This window comes from Kogia breviceps, chromosome 18, assembly GCF_026419965.1.
Source record: "Kogia breviceps isolate mKogBre1 chromosome 18, mKogBre1 haplotype 1, whole genome shotgun sequence".
NCBI lineage: Eukaryota > Metazoa > Chordata > Mammalia > Artiodactyla > Physeteridae > Kogia > Kogia breviceps.
In genome coordinates, this window is record NC_081327.1 from 44,255,185 (window position 1) to 44,278,810 (window position 23,626).

The 23,626-nt window shown below is 38.1% G+C and overlaps 1 protein-coding gene and 1 non-coding gene across 4 annotated transcripts in view; both read left to right on the top strand.

Moving 5' to 3' along the window:
* Positions 1 to 22,037, top strand: part of AP1G1 (adaptor related protein complex 1 subunit gamma 1) — a 79,162-nt gene extending 57,125 nt beyond the window's left edge. For all 3 annotated transcript variants that reach the window (XM_059043929.2, XM_067020187.1, XM_067020188.1), the window contains 13 exons: positions 911 to 1,024; positions 3,610 to 3,750; positions 4,488 to 4,542; positions 9,504 to 9,626; positions 9,798 to 9,887; positions 10,502 to 10,629; positions 11,566 to 11,670; positions 12,370 to 12,511; positions 12,705 to 12,831; positions 16,540 to 16,647; positions 16,768 to 16,928; positions 19,771 to 19,869; positions 20,731 to 22,037. In XM_059043929.2, coding sequence (XP_058899912.1) covers positions 911 to 1,024; positions 3,610 to 3,750; positions 4,488 to 4,542; positions 9,504 to 9,626; positions 9,798 to 9,887; positions 10,502 to 10,629; positions 11,566 to 11,670; positions 12,370 to 12,511; positions 12,705 to 12,831; positions 16,540 to 16,647; positions 16,768 to 16,928; positions 19,771 to 19,869; positions 20,731 to 20,832 — 1,495 coding nt within the window. In that variant the 3' untranslated portion in view covers positions 20,833 to 22,037. The remainder of the gene's footprint in view (positions 1 to 910; positions 1,025 to 3,609; positions 3,751 to 4,487; positions 4,543 to 9,503; positions 9,627 to 9,797; positions 9,888 to 10,501; positions 10,630 to 11,565; positions 11,671 to 12,369; positions 12,512 to 12,704; positions 12,832 to 16,539; positions 16,648 to 16,767; positions 16,929 to 19,770; positions 19,870 to 20,730) is intronic.
* LOC131745646 (small nucleolar RNA SNORD71) lies at positions 1,296 to 1,381 on the top strand. Its single transcript, XR_009332381.1, has one exon. It is a non-coding gene; the product is annotated as a small nucleolar RNA SNORD71 (small nucleolar RNA).
* Positions 22,038 to 23,626: the final 1,589 nt, after the last annotated feature.

Here is a 23,626-nt window from a genome sequence, read left to right on the forward strand (position 1 = left end):
GTTAATTTTTAGTCCTGTTTATACTTTAGCATTAGGAGTCAGCAAACTTTTTCTGTAAGGGACCAGATAGATGGTCAGTATTTTAGACTCCATGGGCCTTAGGGTCTATTTGGCAACTACTCACCTCTGCCTCTTGGTGTGAAAGCAGCCATAGACTGTGTAAATGATGAGCATGGCTGTATTGCAGTAAAAATTGATTTACCAAACCAGACAGCAGAGGGCTGGGTTTTTGCAGATAGGCTGTAGTTTGCTGACCCCTGCTCTAAATTAAGAAGAAAAATATAACATTTCAGTTGCAAACCTGGAACATGTTTGTGAACTCCAGCTACTTTTTTAAAGTAGCTGAATTTATCAGTATTATCTTCTATTCTTTCTTGTCATGTTACGATTGAAAAATATGTGGAAATAATCATTATGGTACCCTGAATTATCTTCTCCTTCCAGAAGAATTTTTAAATACTTGGATCATAAACTCATTTTTGCAGGGGCAGTTTTGGTACTGGTATCAAACAAAAGCAGAGGAAATATAAATGGTAAAATTGAAATAATTTCCTCTTGTGTTTTGGGGCTCAGAGAGTCTGAAAAGGCATACTATATACTTATTTTGTTGTACTATTTCAAAGAGTTTGGAAGAATCAAGTCAGTCACTTTTAGAAGTTTAAATGGAATTGACCATGAATACAAATCTAAATCCAAGACTATGAATACAAATCTAAATCTGAGCTTTAGATTATAGTGTTTTTTATGGCTTTACTGTGTTTCCATTTTACTCACTAATCTGTCTTGCCTTTTAAATATTTAACAATGTATGCTTTCCCTTAGTCATTGGACATCTTCTTTGTCGGTAAGCAGAGAACTATCCTGAATTTTACATTTTAATTCTGTTCTTCTGCAACTTTATGTCACCCAGATATGTAGCTTTAACATCTTTGTTGAAGACTGTGCAGACAGATCATAATGCAGTACAGAGGCACAGAAGCACCATTGTGGACTGTCTAAAAGATTTGGATGTCTCAATAAAACGGTAACAGATTGTTGAAAATTCTGCTCCCCACCCATCACCTGATAACTTTGTAATAGTTTTGAGAGGGAGAATGTTGACATTTATGTATTTAGTCATTATTTTCACAGAGTAAATCCTTTTTTCGAAAGGATTGGCAAGGAGAAGTTTAGATTAATGAAAGAGGCCAGTACGGAATACTGAAGTGCACACTGAAGTTGTCCTTGGTTCTTTGATGAGTAAAACAGGTACAGATAAGCTGGGCATATGTTTACTCAACAGAGGTACTGTGTTCTGTGTGTTGGAGGATGAAAATACGGAGTGATCCATCGGCTGAGTGTTTTATCACAATGCTGAAACTCAAATTGCTGACAGCACACGTTTTCTCACAGTACTTCAAGATACTAGAGGTGGCCGTGTTTCTTAGAACAGTGCATCTAGGAATGACTTTTAGGCAGCACATAGGACTTTGAAAAGGCATGTATATTTTTTCCTTGATGTAGTAATTCTACTGGTTCTCTTCTTAGAATAACTGTAGTTGTTTGTAAAACCTAGTTATAGTTGGCCTCAGTGAACTTTTGGTTTACTGTTCAAACCAGAAAAAATTAGATTTGAAATGATCTCTGAAACTATTCACCTGACAAACATTCATTGATAATTGTGTTCCTTTTATTTGCAAAGAACAGGTGCTAAGTGCTTGGGCAAACTAAAGATAAGACCTAGAGCCAGTAATAACAACATTTACATAGTGCTTTGCAAAGGATTTATAAGCACCCTCTCAGTTGGTTCTCAGAGCAAGCCAGTAAGAGAGACTAGGCAATTACTTCTATCCCCAATTAACAGGTTAAAATACAGTACCAAAGGAATCAAATGACTTACTCCAAACCTTACCCCTTGGACATGGCCGACGTGGGAATAGAAATCAGACTTTCTGACTTCTATTGTGTTGTTTCTCTATAGCTCATGACTGAGCTTTGCATTTCAAAAGTAGAACCTGGGTCTCTTTGACAGGTTATATAACAGTAGGAGCTTAGACTCTGGAGCCAGAAAGCCTCATTTCAAATCCTACCTCTGCCCTTAATAAACTTTGCCTAGTTACTTAGCCTTCCTGTGCTTCAGTTGTCGCATGTGCAAAATGTGGATATAAGAGCACCCACTTCAGAAGGTTATATGCAGGATTAACTGGATTAACATATGTGAAGTACTTAAGCACTGTGTAAGAATTAGTTATTATTGCATTTCTGTAAGGATTGAATTTTTGTTGCTCGTAGATTAACTAAGATGAAAGTATGATTAAATTGATATTTTTGAAAGTTAATTATATGCCATGTTTGACATTATTGACCAAATGTGAAAAGATGCCTGTAGTAACCTTATAACTTTTATATGTAAAACATGTCCATATTTGCCTTCATTGCCAAATTTGATAGGCGGTTTTAGAAACTCCTATTTGCTCTCATAGCACATACCCTTTTTTTCCTTTTCATGGCTCTTATTCTCTTTTTCAGTTTTTTTCCCAGCTTTATTGAGATATAATTGTGTAAGTTAAAGATGTCCATCACATTGACTTGTCACACTTATCTATTGCAAAATGATTATCACCGTAGCATTAGTTAACACCTGCATCCTATCACATACTTACCATTTCTTTTTCATGGTGAGAATATTTAAGATCTAGTCTCTTAGCAACTTTCAAGTATATAATACATTGTTATTAACAATAGCCATCATTGCTATACATTAAATCTCCAGAACTTATTCATCTTATAGGTGGAAGTTTGTGCTCTTTGACCAACATCTCCCCATTTTTCCCACCCCTCAGACCCTGGTAACCACCATTCTAGTCTCTGTTTCTGTGCATTCAGCTTTTTTTAGCTTCTACATATGAGTGATACCGTACAATATTTGTCTTTCTCTAACTTATTTCACTTAGCCCTCAAGGTTTGTTTTTATTCTACTCTTCTGTGTACCTTTTGATGTAAACTATGTTACATCATCTTTGGACTAAAGTGGATGTAATAAAAGGAGAGTATGGTGACTATATATCATGTTTTTAATGAATAATGCAGAGGTATTATCATTGGGTAATAATTTTGTTGCCTCTCTTTTTTTTTGCGGTTCGCGGTCCTCTCACTGTTGTGGCCTCTCCCTTTGCGGAGCACAGGCTCCGGACGCGCAGGCTCAGCAGCCATGGCTCACGGGCCTAGCCGCTCCGTAGCATGTGGGATCTTCCCAGACCGGTGCACAAACCCGTGTCCCCTGCGTTGGCAGGCGGACTCTCAACCACTGCGCCACCAGGGAAGCCCTTGCCTCTCTTTTTGAGCCTTCTAAGTATTCTAAATTTCAGCTTCATAGAATAGATTGCTGAACTCAAACTGCATTTTTGTCTTTAGTAGTATATCTCTTGGGGATTTTTGAAGAAAAGTGTTGATGAACGTTCAGAATAAATTTGATAACTTTTGTTATCTCATGTGCAAAGATTGGGATCATAAGATCATGCAAAGACATCAGTACATCCACTAGTGCTTGGTGTTCAAAGACAACATACCTGGTTCTTTGTTTCATTCCCACTGTAAATATCATAACTTTTTTTCCCTCCCCCCTGCAAGGCGTGCGATGGAATTGAGTTTTGCCCTGGTAAATGGGAATAATATTCGAGGCATGATGAAGGAATTGCTTTATTTTCTGGATTCATGTGAGCCAGAATTTAAAGCAGACTGTGCATCTGGAATCTTCCTTGCTGCAGAAAAGTAAGATATAATTTTTATATTCATTGGTAAAAAATGCTTGGAACTTTTTGGAAAGCATCTTTAAAACATGGGGGAAATGTTGTGAACATGTTTAAACATGTAACATTTAGTTCAGGCTTCCTATTAGAAATTAAGTTTGAGAAGGCCATTCTAGCCAGTATCTAATGTTAAGCATTATGCTAAGACCAAAATAATCCCACTTTTATAAAATCTCCTCTTTTATCTGTTCTTTAACCTCTCATCTATGATGTCCTTTTGATGAAGAGAATAGAAAAGTTACAGCATCTGGATGGTGGTTCTGTGTAAAACTTTTAGGAAGAAGTACCTCAAGATTTTGGTAGTATGGTTGTTTCTCCTCTTTTCACTGTGAATTTAAGGGAGCAAGTTTCTAGTCCTGGTGTGCCTGGGTCTCGGAAGAGTCCCTTTTCTTCTTTCTTCTCTATCCTCTCCTGTCCTGACTTTATGATTTATTTTCTGAAAAACTGGAGACAGAGTCCCCAGTTCTCAGCTCAGCAACTCCTATTGCATATTACGTGGAACATCTGAATTTGACTACGTACCATTTCATCACCCTTTGAAATGGGAATTGCTGCTAGTTTTGAAGGTGAAATGGGTCCAGATATAATCACTTAACCTGTGAACCTAAAAAATGCTGTAGGACAGGATTTTTGAAAGTCACTGAGTAGAGCTTAGTTTATAGGTTCCAGTGTTTTCACCTAGTGCCATTATTTTCTCAGGTATGCACCTTCCAAACGGTGGCATATAGACACAATTATGCGCGTTCTGACAACGGTAAGTAGTGTTCTTAAGTCAACATATACTAAGGGCTGGATGTGTTGATTAATGAGTCAGACAAAGCCCTTGTTCTCATGAAGCTTTTGTTCTAGTGGGGGAGATAGGAAATTCATGGGGAAATATGTAACACTCTTGACAGGCAGGGGAAAATGCTATGAAAAATACTAAAGTAGCATATAGGACTATATTGATGGCAGAGGAGGATGGGATATGGGGCAGTGGGCCAGGTGTCTTAGGTAGATTAGGGCAGGTCACTCAGAGGAGGTAACATTTGAGTAGAGAACTTGGTTAAATGAGGAGCTGTGCAAAGATTTGGGTGAAGAGTGTACAAATCAGAGGGAACAGTAAGTGTTGCAAAGCCCTAGGGTAGCAAACAGGCTTGACCTGTCTGGAGAGCATCAAGAAGGCCAGTGAAGCCAGTAGAGTGAGAGAGGCAGAGAATGGTAAGATTGATGCAGGGGCTAGATTCTGTAAGGCCTCACAGGAGGTAGGATTTTATTTTGAATATGATAGGAAATCATTGGAAAGTTTTGAATGGCTAAATTCTGGATTTTAAATTATGGTTTTATAGAATATCCTTTCTTTGGTAGTCTTCCAGAATTTTGGAGCTTCTCAGTTGATCATTCAATTAATAGACAGGGATTAGAGATTTAAGAGTAAAAATGAAAATGTAGTGGCATAACTATCTATGTCTAATTATGTCACCAGAAGTAAAAAACATTGACAAAGTTGACCACATTAAAATTTAAAACTTGTATAGCAGAAGGAAAAAATAATCTACAAAGTTAAAAGGCAGATGACAATTAGGGGAAAATTGTAACATATGACAGTGTGTTAATATTTTTAATCTATAAATACTTTACAATTAATAGGAAAAAGTAAAACACTAATGGAAAAACTGACATTTGAACAGACATTTGACAAAAGAAGAAATGGCTAGTTAACATTGAAAAATACCCTTACTCTTTTTTTTTTTTTTTTTTTGGTGGTACGCTGGCCTCTCACTGTTGTGGCCTCTCCTGTTGCGGAGCACAGGCTCCGGACGCACAGGCTCCGGACGCACAGGCTCAGTGGCCATGGCTAACGGGCCCAGCCGTTCCGCGGCATGTGGGATCTTCCCGGACCGGGGCACGAACCCGTGTCCCCTGCATCGGCAGGCGGATTCTCAACCACTGCGCCACCAGGGAAGCCCTACCCTTACTCTTAAAGAGATAGTAAATAAAAGTGAGGTGTCATTTTTCACTTGTCATACTCTTTAATCTAAATCCTAGTGCTAGTTAGAAAATAGAGAACAGGCAGTACTTTATTAATTCTGTTTTTAGGACTTTATCTTGGAAAAATAAAAGGTCACTGTACAAAAATGTATATACAGAAGTGTTCATCCTAATCTTATTTATAATAGGGGAAAGCTGGAAACAACTAGGAGTCTCCAAATGGGTATGGGTTAAGTAAATTATGAAACATCTGTAGGAGAGAATGATACCATTGAAATTTTTAAAATTTCAATTACATAGTTTACGTACAATGAATTAATTTTGTAAAAGTTTAAAAGTCAGTATACTTAATGGGAAATATATTCTAACAAAAGATACGATGGTTTTTATAAGGCTCAAAAGAAGGGGAAAATTAGAGCTCCTGAAGAAAAATGTTTATCAAAATCGAAACCTTCTTAAAAAAATTGCTCCAACTTTTCGGTTTTCCAATCAATTTATGTTCTCCTTTTTTATGATCATATGATTTTTCTTCTTCAGCCTATTGATGTGCTAGGTTAAAGTTAATTGATTTTTTTAAAAAATTATTTAATTGAAGTATAGTTGGCTTACATTAATTGAATTTTGATCAATTTTGAATCAGCCTTCCATATCAGGAATAAATCCTACATGGTTGTGACATATAGTTTTTTTAATGCATTATTGTTGTATTTGATTTTCTAATTTTTTTAAGGATATTTGCATCTGTGTTCATGAGAGATATTGGTCTGTAGTTTTCTATTCCTGATGTTTTCTTTGATCTGTGTGTTATTTAATTTCCGAATATTTGAGGACTTTTCAGCCATCTTTATATTACTTATTTCTAGCTTAATTTTGCATGATTTCTATTCTTTTATTTTATTTATTTATTTTAAAATATTTATTTTATTTATTTATTTTTATCTTTGGCTGCGTTGGGTCTTCATTGTGGCACGCGGGATCTTTTTGTTGTGGCGCAGGGGCTCTTTGTTGCAGAGCATGGGCTTCTCTCTAGTTGTGGCACAGAGACTTTTCTCTAGTTGTGACGTTTGGGTTTTTCTCTCTCTAGTTGTGGCGCGTGGGCTCCAGAGCGTGTGGGCTCTGTAGTTTGTGGCACTCAGGCTCTCTAGTTGGGGTGTGCGGGCTCAGTAGTGTGGTACGTGGGTTTAGTTGCCACGCAGCATGTGGGATCTTAGTTCCCCGACTAGGGATTGAACCCGTGTCCCCTGCGTTGGAAGGCGGATTCTTTACCACTGGACCACCAGGGAAGTCCCTCTGTTCTTTTAAATTTATTTTTAATGGCTCCGAATGTGATCTGTCTTGATGAATGTTCTGTGTGAGCTTGAGAAGAATGTGTATTCTGCAGTTGTTGAATGGTGTGGTCTATAAGTGTCATTTAGATCATGTTGATGCTTTCTCTTATTTAAAACACTCAGCTTGTGCTTCCCTCGTGGCGCAGTGGTTAAGAATCTGCCTGCCAATTCAGGGGGATACGGGTTCAAGCCCTGGTCCAGGAAGATCCCACATGCCATGGAGCAACTAAGCCCGTGCGCCACAACTACTAAGCCTGCGCTCTAGAGCCCGCGAGCCACAACTACTGAAGTCCGCGCACCTAGGGCCCGTGCTCTGCAACAAGAGAAGCCACCACAATGAGAAGCCCGCGCACCATAATGAAGAGTAGCCTCCACTCACTGCAACTGGAGAAAGCCGGCGCGCAGCAACGAAGACCCAATGCGGCCAAAAATAACAAATAAATAAATAAATTTAATTAAAAAATAAAAAAATAATAAAACAAAACACTCTGCTTTTTCCTATTAGGGAAGAATGTAAATATCTAAGTCACAGCACTAATTACCTGCTTTTTAGCTTCTCACCTTTCCTTTTTGACCATTTCCCCAACTTCTCCCTCTGTCTTTGTGTTTCTTAACAGGAGTGGGTATCCCAGCCACCTGGGATTTTTTCTTTGTCTTTTTCCTCTCTAAAGTACACATGGGTAGGCCTGGTCTCAGTCTTGTAAATCAGATCAACTCTTCTGTCCAGTAATGGGAGATTGACCAAGGTGGGCTGATGTTAGGCACAGGTTCCACTATTTGTATGTCCTGTGCAGCCTGGTTATCATCATGCTCTGATAAGGCCAAAATTTAGTTTCCTCGTAGGTTAAATAGCTGTATTTTGTTTTTGTGGTTGTAAATCTCAAGATTCCACTAGTCAAGAGGACAATAAAGAGATCAAGGTTTTCTTTTTTTTTTTTTTTTTTTAAGTGTGGATAATTAAATACAAAATATTTCCTATTACTGGGACTACTTATTGGTTCTGTAATATTTATAAACTCTAGTTTTTATTGTTGGGTTTTTTGTTGTTTTTTTTGCGATACGCGGGCCTCTCACTGTTGTGGCCTCTCCCGTTGCGGAGCACAGGGTCTGGACGCGCAGGCTGAGTGGCCATGGCTCACGGGCCCAGCCGCTCCGCGGCATGTGGGATCTTCCCGGACCGGGGCACGAACCCGTATCCCCTGCATCGGCAGGTGGACTCTCAACCACTGCGCCACCAGGGAAGCCCTAAACTCTAGTTTTTAAAGGAGTGTGAATAAACTCAGGTTTTTTATTTGTTTGTTTGTTTGCTTATTTATTTATTTATTTGGCTGCGTCGAGTCTTAGTTGCGGCACACAGGATCTTCCTTGTGGCACTCGGGATCTTCCGTTGCGACGTGTGGGCTCTTCATTGTGGTGCACGGCCTTCTCTCTAGTTGTGGTATGCGGGTTTTCTATCTCTAGTTGTGGCACACAGGCTCCAGAGTGTGTGGGCTCTGTAGTTTGCAGCATGTGGGCTGTCTTGTTGGAGGCACATGGGCTTAGTTCTAAGCCCTGCAGCATGTGAGATCTTAGTTCCCCGACCAGGGATCGAACCCACGTCCCCTGTGTTGGAAGGCGGATTCTTTATCACTGGACCACCAAAGAAGTCCCCTAAACTCAGGTTTTTTAAAAGTTACTATTTATTTCAGTCTCATCTTATTTAACAAGCCTTTTTGAACTGTTCACGTACACTCCTTTCTCCGTCCCCCAGAGTAGCGTGACTACTATAGCTAGCTCATGTGATTTTAACACCTGTGTTGGGGAGTTGTGGGAAGGGAGAGGTTGTTGTAATTAAGTTCCCAGTGAATGTATTTCTTAAATTTTTGTAATCATAGACCTTACCTGTTTTGAGTAGAGAAGGCCTTTCTTAAATTTTAAACCTTTTTTTTTTTTTTTTTTTACTTTGGACGAAGAGAAGTTTTTATTTTTTATAAAATCTTAAAACTTTAGAATATTCATTTAAATAAGACTTTAAGGAGGGAGGGATAAATTGGGAGATTGGGATTGATACATACACACTACTATGTATAAAATAGGTAACTAATAAGAACCTACTGTAGAGCATAGGGAACTGTACTCAGTACTCTGAAATGGCCTGTATGGGAAAAGAATATAAAAAAAGAGTGGATATATGTGTATGTATAACTGATTCACTTTGCCATACACCTGAAAGTAACACAACATTGTAAATCAACTCTACTCCAGTAAAAAAAAAAAAAGACTTTAAAGTTTGAACTGCTTATGAACATGAGAATTGGAAACAACTTTATCTTTGAGGGTGTTTTGTAGTAGTCTCCTTTGAACAGCAACAGTACTAGCTAACACTTCTTATTATTACTGTGTGTTTCTAGGGGTAACTGTCCGCATTTCCTTTTAGGCAGGAAGCTATGTTCGTGATGATGCGGTTCCCAACTTGATCCAGTTAATAACCAATAGCGTGGAGATGCATGCCTATACTGTCCAGCGCTTGTACAAAGCAATTCTTGGTGATTATTCTCAGGTAAGTACTTTCACTTTTGGGGGGAAATGGCCCTTTATTTTCCTGATATGCTCTTACTACTGTCACTCTAGAGGTGCCTCAGTTTTGACCTTTATGGTTAGATGACCTGTGAATTGTATTAATCCTTTAAAGGACTGAAATCTTTGACAAACGGTGACTTTCTTTTGACAGCAACCTTTGGTGCAAGTAGCTGCCTGGTGTATAGGTGAATATGGAGATCTTCTTGTGTCTGGCCAATGTGAAGAGGAAGAGCCTATTCAGGTACTTTTTGTCACTCTTGGTTAAGGAGGGGGAAAAACAATGTTTTTGGTTTTAAGAGAGTAGTGTTTAATGAGTTGAGATTGATTCCTTGAAAACCTTTTAAAGAAGCAATTCCAGAATTACATTGGAAAACCTGCTGATTTTTGAGTTGGAACTTACTGGGCCATTGTGAGATATTAAAACTGCCTTTAGGACCTACTCCCCATCCTATCAGACTGACTTACATTGTTTCTCTTACTCTCTGGCTGATAAGAAGAAATGAGATTGTATCCATGTTTCCATTTGCTCATTAAAGGACTGGATTTCAGAGAAGTTGTGGCAATAACACTTTAACTCTATGTATCTGTTTCCTTTCTTCCTCTCTTTCTGCCTCTGAAAGTCATAAAATGCCTCTCAGCCCCCAGTGGGTATTTTCCATCCTTTTTACCTCCCTCCTACATGCTTCTGGTTGGTGGGTTAGGTTGTACAGTTACCCTTGCAAAGCACAGATTGTGTTAGAAGCTTTGGTAATGATGGCAGGATTGTCTTTCTGGTGGCATCCTGTGACTTAATATCAGATGTAGATATTTACAGTTAAAATTCATCTTACATTGTCTTTTTTTTTTTCTGCACAGGTAACAGAGGATGAAGTGTTGGATATTTTAGAAAGTGTCCTAATCTCTAATATGTCCACCTCTGTGACACGAGGTTATGCCCTCACTGCCATTATGAAGCTTTCTACTCGATTCACCTGTACTGTAAAGTGAGTATGTAGAGAAAGTAGGGTGAACATGTTGTTTTATAATTTTTTAAAACTTCAAGCAAAAGCAAAAGTAGAATAGTAAAATCAATTGCATATACCTTTATTCCTCAATAACAGTCATTTCATGGTTAATCCTTATTTTATCTATACTTTGCTCCCTGTCATCCCCCTATCCCACCATTGCTTATTTTGGAGGTAAAAAGTAGTGTTTTTAAAATCAGGTTTCTGATGCCTGTTTTCTCTTTTAAAGTAGTGAGGTTATTTTCCCATATAAGGGTTCTGGTTTATTATAATATTTTGAGATGTCTGAATAGGAAGAAAATTGTGAAGGTTTTGGTGTTTAACTCTTTAAAATTTTGCTTTTTTTTTTTTTTTTTAACTATTTTGACTAAGAGTCAATTCTTGGATCAGTCTCCCAGCCAAGCATATTTAAACTTAGTTCTCTTAGACCTTCTGCTTTAATTTTTAATGTTGAGCCTCGTGAAGAATGGTATTTTTTACTATTTAAATTATGAAGTAGAAGAATTTGGTGTCAGGTAATGACCTTTTGTTGAAAGAAGTCTGATGCCATGACCCATTTGTTGATAAAAGCTTATTTTAAAGTTATTAAAGAAGAGAATGAACATTATACATTTATTCTTTTGTAGCAAATTAATAATTGGTACTTTTGTGTAGCAAATTTTAGGGTATGAGATATTTAACAGACAAAATCTAGCATTACAACTAGAATAAGTATGATGGTAATAAGTATGATGGTCTTGAGCTATATGTCAAGATATATAAAGGAAAAGTGTTTTGTTTTTGAAAAGTTATGTACATTAAGAAAAGAGCATTTCAAAATTTTAACCAGAAACCTCTGTTTCAAACATTATTCTCTCTGCTTGTTTATGAACTTTCTTTTGGGTGTTTGAATTTGTTTGTCATTTTATCCCAAAGCCGAATTAAGAAAGTGGTTTCCATCTATGGAAGCAGCATTGATGTGGAGCTCCAGCAGAGGGCAGTAGAATATAATGCACTTTTTAAGAAATATGACCATATGAGGTAAGTAAAAGAAAGTAAATGATGCATGTGCCTCTTAGCATCTCAAACAAATTGTCATGATAAACCCATAAAGGATATTCATCCCTCGTGCTTTGTTAGCCGGACTTCACAACTCTGTTAAGTTCTAACTGCTTGGCCCCTTGTGTTTTGTTCATCTTCTATTCTGACTAGCCTCTAAAGGAATAAGTGAACTATGTTCCTTTAGTCCCCTTCTCACCTTTCTTTTGGTAGAGAAAGTTTGCTTCATTTTCCATTTTATTTGGTGAAGAAGTGGGAGTTGTTTTTTTCTCAAGAGAATCGCATTCAGATATCATTACTATTAACATTTTGGTGTGCAGTGTCTTCTGTTATGCAGTATCTTTTTACCCTCTTCTGTTATGCAGTATCTTCTTGATTGGAAACTGCTAATACCTACTTATTTGCCTTTCTTTCATTCCAATTTCTCTATCACTGGGAATTCCCAGTCTCTCAGGATTTAGAGGGACGGTTTGTCCATTCATTGTTTCTTGCCTGCCCTTAATCCAGCCAGGAATTTAGGTCATGTATTCTTGTAATCCAGCTTCTGTTTTAGTGTCTGTGTTGGGATGTGGGGAGGGGAGATGTCTCTACCTGTTTGGCTTCAATATAGTTAACAGTGATTGTTTTGGGTAGGGAAGCTAAGTTAACTGCCTAGAATTTAACCACTTCAGATTCTTTCAGGTCTGCCCTGCTTGAGAGAATGCCTGTCATGGAAAAAGTGACCACAAATGGCCCTACTGAGATTGTGCAGACAAATGGAGAGACAGAACCAGCTCCTCTAGAGACCAAGCCACCACCCTCTGGGCCACAGCCCACCAGCCAGGTAGCTTTTCCCTTGCTTATCTGGGGATCCTCATGATCTTATACTTCCTTAGAACCTATCTCTTAGCTGATTCCCTTCAATGTTCCTGGATTGATTTGATGGTTCGCTTCCTTATTTTTAAGTGATGAAAGGGCTTTGTATCAGATACAAATTAGGCAATGACTAATGAATAAGATTTTATTTCCTTGTTTAGGCCAATGATTTATTGGATTTATTGGGAGGAAATGACATAACACCTGTTATTCCAACTGCACCTACAAGCAAACCAGCTTCTGCTGGTGGAGAACTTCTTGATTTGCTGGGAGACATCAACCTTACAGGTGAGGCCAGACTAGAGTTACTTCATGCTTGGTTAGGGATAAGGGCCTTAGGGAAAAGCTACACTGAGCATAGCCTTTCTATCTAGCACATGAAACAGTTGAAGATGGGAGAGGCTAAGTGAAAAGCAAGAGTCTTCACAACATCTGGGATATGTTGTGATATTAATACTCTAGGTATAATTAATAGGGATTCCTTAAAGTCTAATTTTTAATTTTTTGGAGAATAAATTACTCATAGCATTTTAAGATAGAAAGGACTGTCTCAGGTTAGAAAAGAAATACATCCCAAGAAATACATTACTTTTTCTAGGTTTCTTTCTACTCATGGTTAGTTTCTAAGATCCGAGAAGATCCCACATGCTGCAGAGCAGCTAAGCCTGTGTGCCACAACTACTGAGCCTGCGCTCTAGAGCCTGCGAGCTATAACTACTGAAGCCCGCATGCCTAGGGACCATGCTCCACAACAAGAGAAGCCACCGCAGTGAGAAGCCTGTGCACTGTAACAAAGAGTAGCCTCCACTCACCGCAACTAGAGAAAGCCCATGTGCAGCAACGAAGACCCAACACAACCAAAAATAAATAAATTAAATAAATAATTTTTTTTAAAAAAGAGTCCAAGAATATCACTGTAGTGTATAATTTCTATCTTAAGTGACTTCTTTAAAAGTACAGTGGAGAGTTACAGCATACATGACCTTACGTAGAAAACAGCCATAGGATAAAGATGTTGAATGCTCATCTAGACTGGCTATCACAAGCTAAATGATTTTTTTCCTAACATAGAAGCCTCCCAGAGCTTATGGTTTATATTTGTCTTAACAAAATTTCAAAAATGTTACTTGTCATGTACTTAGAGCCATTTACAAATAGTCAATTTCAAATCTTAAGATGCCAAAGCTATCCTAGATATATGGAAAAACAAGAACAATCCCATGTTTAAAACATAGTGTACGGGGAATTCCCTGGCAGTCCAGTGGTTAGGACTATGCGCTTTCACTGCTTAGGGCCTGGGTTCAGTCCCTGGTCAGGGAACTAGGATCCTGCAAGCTGTGCAGCATGGCCAAAACAAACAAACAAACCGTAGTGTATAGATGATATGCTTTATTTATTAACATAATAGCATTTCCATGTTAGTACATAATCTTGCCAATTATAATTTTAAATGGTTGTCTTATATTTCATTAAGAAATTTGAACCATTATTTATTCAATTCCTTACTATTGGGCATTTTGTTTCCAGATTTTTCTTATCATAACTGATGCCTCAACAAATATCGTTATTACATAAATTTGTCCAAATTTATTTTGGGTTTACATTCTTAGGCTAAGTTAAGTTAGGCTTAATCTGTCTGAATCTGTTTAAAGTAAGAAGGATAAATACTTAACATCATAGGGTATTGTGAGGAATAGTGACTTGGTACATGCATGACACATAGTAGGCACTTGGTAAATGTTGTTTATCGTTTCCTCAATGTATATGGCCATGAGTTTCACTGTATAGTCATAAATATTATAATCTTTTTTAAAAAGCCCTATCAGTTGAAAGATTGATGCTATCATTTTGTTAATTTTTATTTTTTCAATCAAGGGAATGTTTTATATTTATCCATATGTGCATTATACATGAATTTCCTTTTCGTACATTCCTTTTGTATCTTTTAACTCATTTATCATGGGGACTTAATGTTTTGTTTTTGTTCTGACTTTCTTGTTTTTCTAGTGTTAAATGAAAAAGTAAAATGATAAAATGTTAAAAAGTCTAGATTTTCCTTTCCTTATTCATAATGAGTTTAAACACGTTTTCCCATTTTTTTAATTTTTAGGTAAAAAAATTTTGAGTTCTAGATTCTTTAAGCCATCATTACAGTCATATCGTAATGCACAGTAATTTAAATCAGTAGAAAGTAGGAAATAAAATTAGTATGAGCTTTTAGAGGAACTGGAGCAGTGAGTTTCTGTTGTTTCTCAAAACTACCTATTGTACCATTGCAGGAGAAAAAAAGCTAAAATTTGAGGGACTTAGGGACTCATATGTTGCCTATGTGTCTTGGGTAGCCTATGATTTTCCATGGGAACACGTTTCTAAAATTGTTTTGAAAGTAGAAATTATGGGAAAATTACTAGATTAGATTTATAAAAACTAGGATAACTATATGAATATTTGTTTATGTTGTTCATTGGTAATCTGCTTGACTGCACATCCTGTGGTGTTTATTTGTTTTAGCTCCTTGTGCTTTGCTTAGCCATATGTATTTCTACCTTCCTTGCTAATTTTTAGTATGTGATTTTTTGGGGTATTATTTTTTTAAGCTAATTCAGCCTTATTTCATTTTGTGAATTTTTTAAATGGTACAATTTCAGTTAATTTTATAAGTAGTTTGAAATCTATTTAAGCATAAAATGCATTCTCTTTCTTTTGCTGAATTTTCTTATGCCTCTTCTTAGAATCTTGGTTTCTGTCAGTTCATGGTCATGTTCTATCCCTGGCCCTCCTTAACTTGTTCTTATTTGGCAGGATCAAATAAGTATGATAATCTGATGATTTCTTTCCCCCACTCCATACCAACTCTCCCAGGGTGTGTGTGTGTGTGTGTGTGTGTGTGTGTGTGTGTGTGTGTGTGTGTGTGTGTGTTAAAATTAATAAATGCCTTGATCTACTTAGCTTGTAAAATAAAATGTTACTAAGAGAGTTGACATTCCCTGTGTACTGCCCCCTTATCTCCTTCCCTCTTGATCCCAGAGGTAGCTACTATCTATTCTAAAATAGTGTTAGCTTTGGTGTTTACCATTCATGTGTATTTCTAGAATGATACAGTGTGTAGTATTGTTTTGCCCTTTTTTGCCTTTTTAGAACTGGTATCCAACTGCATGTGTACTTTTATACCTTGCTTTTTTTGCTAAACATTGTATTTGTGAATAATCCATGTTAAGTGCATTTCTAGTGCATTCACATTTTTACTGCTGTATATGTATAGTATTTTATTTTGTCAGTGTACCACAATTTACTTACCCATTATTTTGATAATGGACATTTTGTTTCCAGAATTTCATTGTTAGAAATTATCTTGCTGTGCACACTTTTTGTAACATGTCTCCCTGTGTAAATATGCAAGAATTAAAGCATTCCTTCTTTTGTGAAATGCTTGTTCATTTCTCTTACCACTTTTAAATTAGGTTATCTTTTTTCCTTATTGATTTGTAAAAGATATTTATAGTTCTAGGTACTCATCCATTTGTTATTTTGTAGCATACATTTTCTTCTGCCTTTGGTCTATTTCTTTTTTTTTTTTTTTTTTTTTTTTTTTTGTGGTATGCGGGCCTCTCACTGCTGTGGCCTCTCCCGTTGCGGAGCACAGGCTCCGGACGCACAGGCCTAGCGGCCATGGCTCACGGGCTTAGTTGCTCCGCGGCATGTGGGATCTTCCTGGACCAGGGCACGAACCCGTGACCCCTGCATCGGCAGGCGGATTCTCAACCACTGCGCCACCAGGGAAGCCCTGGTCTATTTCTTTATGGTATTTTTTAATGAACAGAAGTTATTCATTTTAAAGTATTTGAATTTTTAGTTATTTTTATGGTTTATGATTTTTGCATCTTGTTTAAGGCATCCTTCCCTTAATTTGAGATCCTGATAATTTTCTTCCATATTTTCTTGGTGAGATTTGTCATTCTGGCTAAGATTGACCTAACTTTGGGATGTTTCATTTAGGTGCTCCAGCTGCTGCTCCCGCCCCTGCCTCAGTCCCACAGATATCCCAGCCCCCCTTCTTGCTGGATGGGCTTTCATCACAGCCTCTCTTCAATGACATTGCTACAGGTACGATCACTGGTGTTATCATCATTAGAGCAATGAGAGGTAGTTGTTGAAGAAAGGAAGTAATAATTTTGCAAGCATTAGGCTGACTACAATTAGACTGATCTCTCTGTGCTTTCCCAGGCATCCCCTCCATCACAGCATACAGTAAGAACGGCTTGAAGATAGAATTCACCTTTGAACGGTCAAACACCAACCCCAGTGTCACAGTGATAACGATACAGGCCTCCAACAGCACAGAGCTGGACATGACGGACTTTGTTTTCCAGGCTGCAGTACCAAAGGTACTATAATTATCTTCTTGGCCTTTTTCCTTGAATTAAAAATTGGCTGATTATTTTTTATGTATTTGGTAAGGGATATATTTTAATGTTCAGACATTAAACTAAATTTGCAGATTTAACTCTAACAGTAATGTAACTATTATGGTTCATTAAAGTATGTCTTTTTTTTTTAACTAAGCATGTCATTTTTAATGAATACTTTCTGCTTAGTCAAAAATATTTTTACAGTTAGTATTGTAGGATAAAGGAAGGGCAGCCTAATAGCGACAGAGCAGAATTCTACAAGGTGATTCATTAATGCTCAGGCCACTGAGGATAGGTTGGGGTTCAGTAGTACAGTGGTAAAGACCTAAAAAAACACAAGTTGTAACGTGGAATTAAAGTTCAATCAAGATGAGAGACTTCATGTATTTGATATTCTCTTCTAGTCACTGGATCAGAATTAAAAGTTTTTGCCTCTTGATCATGTGAGAGAAACACTCCTCCTTCATTAACATCTAGTTTACTATTGATGCAATGACTGCTTGTTTTTGTAAATTGAAGTTTTGTTTATACCAAATCTTAGTTTAAGGAGTGTTCATGTTCATCATTGAATAATGAAAGTTTTGAAAAAGGAAAATGTAGAATGAGGAGTGGGCAAAATTTTTCTGTAAAAGATGAGATAGTAAGTATTTTAGGCCATATGCTGTCATAGTGCCAAAACTATCATGGGCGATATATAAAGGTGGTGGCTCTGTTCCAATAAATCACTTGCAGAAAGAGGTGTCAGTTCATTCTTGGCCCATGGACCATATTTTACCAACCCCTGGGATAGATTAGGCTAATCTGATCTTTTCAGTGACATGTGAAGTATGACATTCAGACAACACAGTTTTGGAAATTGAAGACCTTTTACTTGTGGTTACTGCTGACTTTGCAACCTTCTTTACTTGGATTTTTAGGAGTCAGAATAATGTAGATGTTTTAGAAGCAGTAGAGTTAGTGGTTTCAATACTAGTTGTATGACATTAAGCAGGTTACTTAATCTCTATGCCTCATTTTCTTCATTTGTAAAGGGAGTGTGTCATCATAATATCTACTTCATAGGGTTCCTTTGAGGAATAAATGAGTTTTATGTGCCAGGTACTGTTTTAAGCACTTTTCATATGTTCGGTGTTCAGTAAATGTTAGCTGCTACAACTTAGAGTTTTATACTTATTATTTTACGCTGCTGTTCTAGCAACATACCGTCTCTGCTTTAAAGTATGGCCTTCTTCTTGGTGTTGAACTATATAATGCCTATTTGCATATCATGATGCATATCTTGAACTTCAAAACGTATTTCGTAGATTCTACTAATACTATTTTTACTTTTTGTTATTTCTGAAATTGAGGTACATTTTAAAATTGATACCCTTGTCATAGTTTCATTGGCAGCCTATTTTCTTTCTCAGTGGTATATAAAATAATGGTGTGAATTACAATTGATGCCATCTAACATTTAATGAAATAAATATAAATAAATGAATGATATTTTAGCTTACATAATTTATCTTGACAGTAGACTTATGAATAAGTCCCAAAGTAATAAACCTGTGCATTGAGATTAAATTTCTGCTCTTGTAATTTTTGGCCTTAGAGAAGACCTAGACCCACGAACCTCCTTCCCTCCTTTCTTCCTTCCCTCCCTCTTTTTCTCTCCCCTTTGCCCTTCTCTCTTTTCTCTCGCTCTATCCCCTTCTTTCTCTCTCCCCCTCTTCTCTTCTTTCTCTTTCTCTCTCTCATTCTCCTCTCTCTCTAATATTTTAGGAGACTAAACTTTCAGGAAAAATTTTTTTAATCCTAGTCTGTAAAATAGCTACATACATACTACATTGTGCTAACTGTGACTTACATATCTTGCTCATAGCACTTTTATCTCTCTTCCCTGTAAACAAACAAACAAAATCCACCAGCACTCAATAAATTATGGTGTTTGGCTTTTCCAGGTCTTTTGCTGTATGGGTTAGTTCTGCACAATATTTTTCTGTTAGGGCTTTGTGTCCCCAATGTAGAGATCCCGATGTTTTCCAAATACGTATTAACAAGCTGGCTTTTTTCAGCTTTTCCTTCACCTCTGTCCTGTAGGAGAAACCCTTGACACATTCCAGATTATGTAGACTTCAGAAAACAAAGGTTCAAGTCTCTGATCCCAACTGTCCAAATACACAGAAGTTTGAAGGCGTGTAGTTGGTGACTAGTGTGCTGGTTTACTATTTCTAGAAAGCTTTTCATTTCTTTCTAGTTTTTTTTAACCACAGTCACCCGTTTTCTTTGTTGCTGTTGTTTTTTTGTTGTGTTTGCGGTACGCGGGCCTTTCACTGTTGTGGCCTCTTCCGTTGCGGAGCATAGGCTCCGGACGCACAGGCTCAGCGGCCATGGCTCACGGGCCCAGCCACTCCGTGGCATGTGGGATCCTCCCGGACCGGGGCATGAACCCGCGTCCCCTGCATTGGCAGGCGGACTCTCAACCACTGCGCCACCAGGGAAGCCCTTGTTTTGTTTTTCTACGTACATAGTTGATCAGTTATTATTAAATGAGGTTGCCAGAACAAGAATTGGTTACTTTTTGAAAAGTGGTAGGCTAAAGTTCCTTCTACCAGGAAGGAAGGAGTAGCTCATTGCTAGAAACAATGGCATTGGATAAATGCCATGAAATGATAGCCCACATGCTGTGAATTGCTGATATCTGAAAAACAAATAGAATTTAGTGGTAGGTAAATCTGGTAATTGAACCATCATCTGCATATCTGACTGTATTTGTTGACATCTCTGACACAGTGTTAAGTGTATTTTTCTGAAGAGTGCCCTTTGTTCCCCCCAGACGTTCCAGCTGCAGCTTCTGTCTCCTAGCAGCAGCATCGTCCCAGCATTTAATACGGGGACCATCACACAAGTCATTAAAGTTCTGAACCCACAGAAGGTGAGTAGCACATTTGAAGACATTATCTAAGCAGGCTGTAAGCATGTTCCCTGAAATAAAATTTGCTTTGTTTCTCAAAGGTTTTTCTGACTCACAGCAGAAAAGAAATCTTTAAAAATGTCTGGTCTAACCTCCTTGTTCTTTTGTAGATAGTAAGTGAAGCCCAGACATACAAAATGGTTTAGTGGCATCTTACTAAAATGCACACTTAGAGGACTTCCCCACGGTCCAGTGGTTAAGACTTCACCTTCCAATGCAGAGGGTGTGGGTTTGATTCCTGGTCGGGGAGCTAAGATCCCACATGCCTCGTGGCCAAAAAACCAAAACGTAAAACAGAAGCAATATTATAACAAATTCAATAAAGACTTTTAAAATGGTCCACATCAAAAAAAAAATCCTTAAAATGCACATTTAAAGATTTCTCTATTTAGAGGCTTAAAAGTCTAGTTTTTTGCATGGGGAGGGGGACAAAGCAACCAGTATATCTGAATGTAGAGCATAAGATGAGTACGTTTACCTCATTTTTCTAGAAAATTGGATACAAGGGTTGAATCTTTGAGAAAGGCACTTAGCAAATGTTACTGTGAAAATGCTCCTGAGTGGTTCTGTCCTGTTAATGTGGTTCTAGGATTGAAGCCAACAGTGAGTTCTGGAGATGCATTTTCTCTACTTGACTGCATGATGTTGGCTAATAGCTAGAGTACTAGGTGGTTTTTGTTGTTGTTTTTTGCCTGTGTTTCATTTTTAAGAGAGTTCTGCTTTAAAATAATATGTGTTTTCTAAGATTAAAAGTCTATTTGTAGACTGTACAGATTCTAAGGATTTTATTTCAGTGTGTAATTTTTTATTCTCTTCTCACAGCAACAGCTGCGAATGCGGATCAAGCTCACATATAATCACAAGGGCTCAGCAATGCAAGATCTAGCAGAGGTGAACAACTTTCCCCCTCAGTCCTGGCAATGAGGGTCCAGCACCATTCTCATTCTTATCCCACTCAATCAAAGGAACTCTGGGAAGGAGATTATGATCGCTGCAAGTCCCCCCCAACTGTACCATGGGCATGAGGAGCTGAAGAGAACTGTTGAGGAGGATTTTCCTAAAGTTATTGCTGACCTTGAAGCGTTGTTAAAGACTAATCTCCTCTCCTCCACTGTTGAGGCTGGCTGCTTCTGGAGGCTACTTTGCACTCTTCCTCCTCCTCTCCTTTTTCTGCACTTCTCCACCCCTCCTACATTTACAGCCAGAATCAACATTCCCTGAGCCCCTGAGGAAATAAGCAGCTGGCTTGGAGGAGAGGACTGGAATTCATGGCAAGAAGACACTCACTCTGTCTCTGCAGCAAAGAGTTGCCCCTTCTTTTTACTGTGTTTCTCTGTGGACTGGGCGAGGTGGGGTATTTACTCCTCACTAGCTGGGTTACCATCTTCAGGCGCTTTTTACATCTGGCATTGAGAACGGAAATGTAACGGTGGACATGAGGGAGCCCTGCCTTTTTCTCCTGGTTCCCCCAATGTTTGAAAGAGGCATTAGGCTCCTGGTAGCCTTTTCTGTGCATTGCTGTATACACACAGACACACACATGTATGTATGTTTGTTACCAAGAACTGGTCAGACCTTGAAAGGTTATTTGTAAACACTGGACAGATGCAGTTAAAAAGAGCTTTTGTTTAGATTTGGCATGAAGGATATGGTGCTCTATTTGTAATAGAAACTTCAAAGGCTCTTCCAGCCCCCCTTTCTCTGCATTCTTTAGCTGTAGTCATGAGTACTGTCCATGATTTTCAAAATTGATTCCCCTTAAAGTGCAAAGTGGACGATTTACAAAAGATATATTAATAGTTATTAATGCCCCTATTCCCACTACAAATTTTAAAGTTTCTCCTAAACCCATAACTTGCCTGAACTATGGTAAATGGGTGGAAAGAGGAGTTTGCCACTTTTAAAGTACAGACTCCTTAACAAAAGTACCTTTGCCCATAGGAAGAGTGAGTATCTGATTCACTCTAGAGCATATTGGAGTCATCTTCTCCATTACTCCAAATCTCCCTTTTTATTTCCTGAGCCTGGCTTGGACCTTGGCATTCCGTTTGAATTCCTTCTTCTAACTGGAACATTTGTGTTGTATCTGTAACACTGGCACTGAAATAAAGACCACGCAGTTAAAGAAATCTTTCCTATATCGTACTTTATGGTGTTGGAATGAAGCCTTGTAGCTTCCTTGCCCCCTATGTCAGAGGAAGTCTTATGGACACCATAGGGTAGGAATATCTTTTCCTGAGTGTGAGAAGTTGGTCTCTCAAGAGAGGCCAATCTTATGAGTATCTGCATCAAAGACTTGAGATCTGGAGCTTTTTAAACTAGTGAGAGTGCCGAGTGCTCTTAGAAAGGACCCTCATGTTATCAAACCTTAACACTGAGTTGCTGGCATGAGGTAAGGTGACTCTCCTGTGGCACGTGTTGAATGTACTGTGTACGTTCAGGTGCACAGGTGCCATGTCTGATGTACTAAAGAAAAGGAAAAGTCAGGCCCACCTTGCTCTTAAAATATTTGCAATCATTACTGTATTGAGTACAGTATAAGGACCACTTTGGCTTTGGTCTTAAAACTGGATACAGATATCCATTTTTTCCCCCTCCATTTCACCAAGCCTTTACTTAAAATCTTCAGTGTCTTGTCAATTCTAGCTCTGTATCAGATGCTAGATTATTCCTAACATTTGACAAACTGGAGTTGAACTAAAGGCTCCAAAGGGGGAACTTTCTGGTCTTATTTTAGTATTTAAGAGCAAGATTTGCTAAAACTTATTCTACTGGGGAAATGGTTGACTGAGTCAAGAACAGGATATTACCTTGTGCGTAGTTTTCAGTAAAGTAAGTGGTCTAGTGTGTGTTTCAAACCCCTGCTCTGCCTGTGCGATGAAAAATAGTCTTTAAAGGTTTCTTTGCAGACTGATTTCATTGGATGGATACTTAATGCTGTGAAACGTGATAGGATTAACATAATATTGGTGGATTTCTTGAATAGAATTTGTCTAACATTCCTCTTGTGGTTGAGGCTTTATTTTCTCTCTCACGTTTATAGTTAACCAGCTCAAGTTTCTTTAGTTGAACTGATTTGAATCTCAGAAATCTGCTGAAGATCAGGCTATGAGACAGTGCTAGCTAATGGGGCTGGAAAGGGTCTACTCTCAGAGCAAAGTGTCTCCTTGGGTGAATGTAGTTTTGAGGTAGAGTTATGTAATCATCCATAGCTTTGTCTAGACAGAGTAAAAATCATGGCCTTAACATAAAGGGTGCTGTGTAGAATATGAAATGATTCCAGAGAGTGAACCTGAGCATCGTATTGAAGGACTAGCGGCCAGGTAACTAACTGCCTAGGATACTGATGGTTGTGAAGACTGTTTCAAACGATTGGATCTTTGAAAGCTTCAGCGTGCCTTAGTTTCTAGGATCAGAATTCGTTCTCCTCTCATTTGGCCGTGCTGCTAAAGGAGAAATCTCTTAATTTCTATGAATACTTGCACATTTCAGTAATTTTTTCCCTAGTATAACCATTCACGGGGGAGCAGATTTGTTTAGATGTACAACTTCAGAGCCATTGTGAGGAAAGGGTGATTTCCATGGCTGTTTTCATAACTCCAGGGTGATAAGCAGTGAGCCTAAACACACTTACTTGGACAATTTCACATGCACTTTTACCTCATTTTTTCCCCTCTTCCAGAGTAGTTTTTATTCTGTACTCCCTCCCCACCCCCAC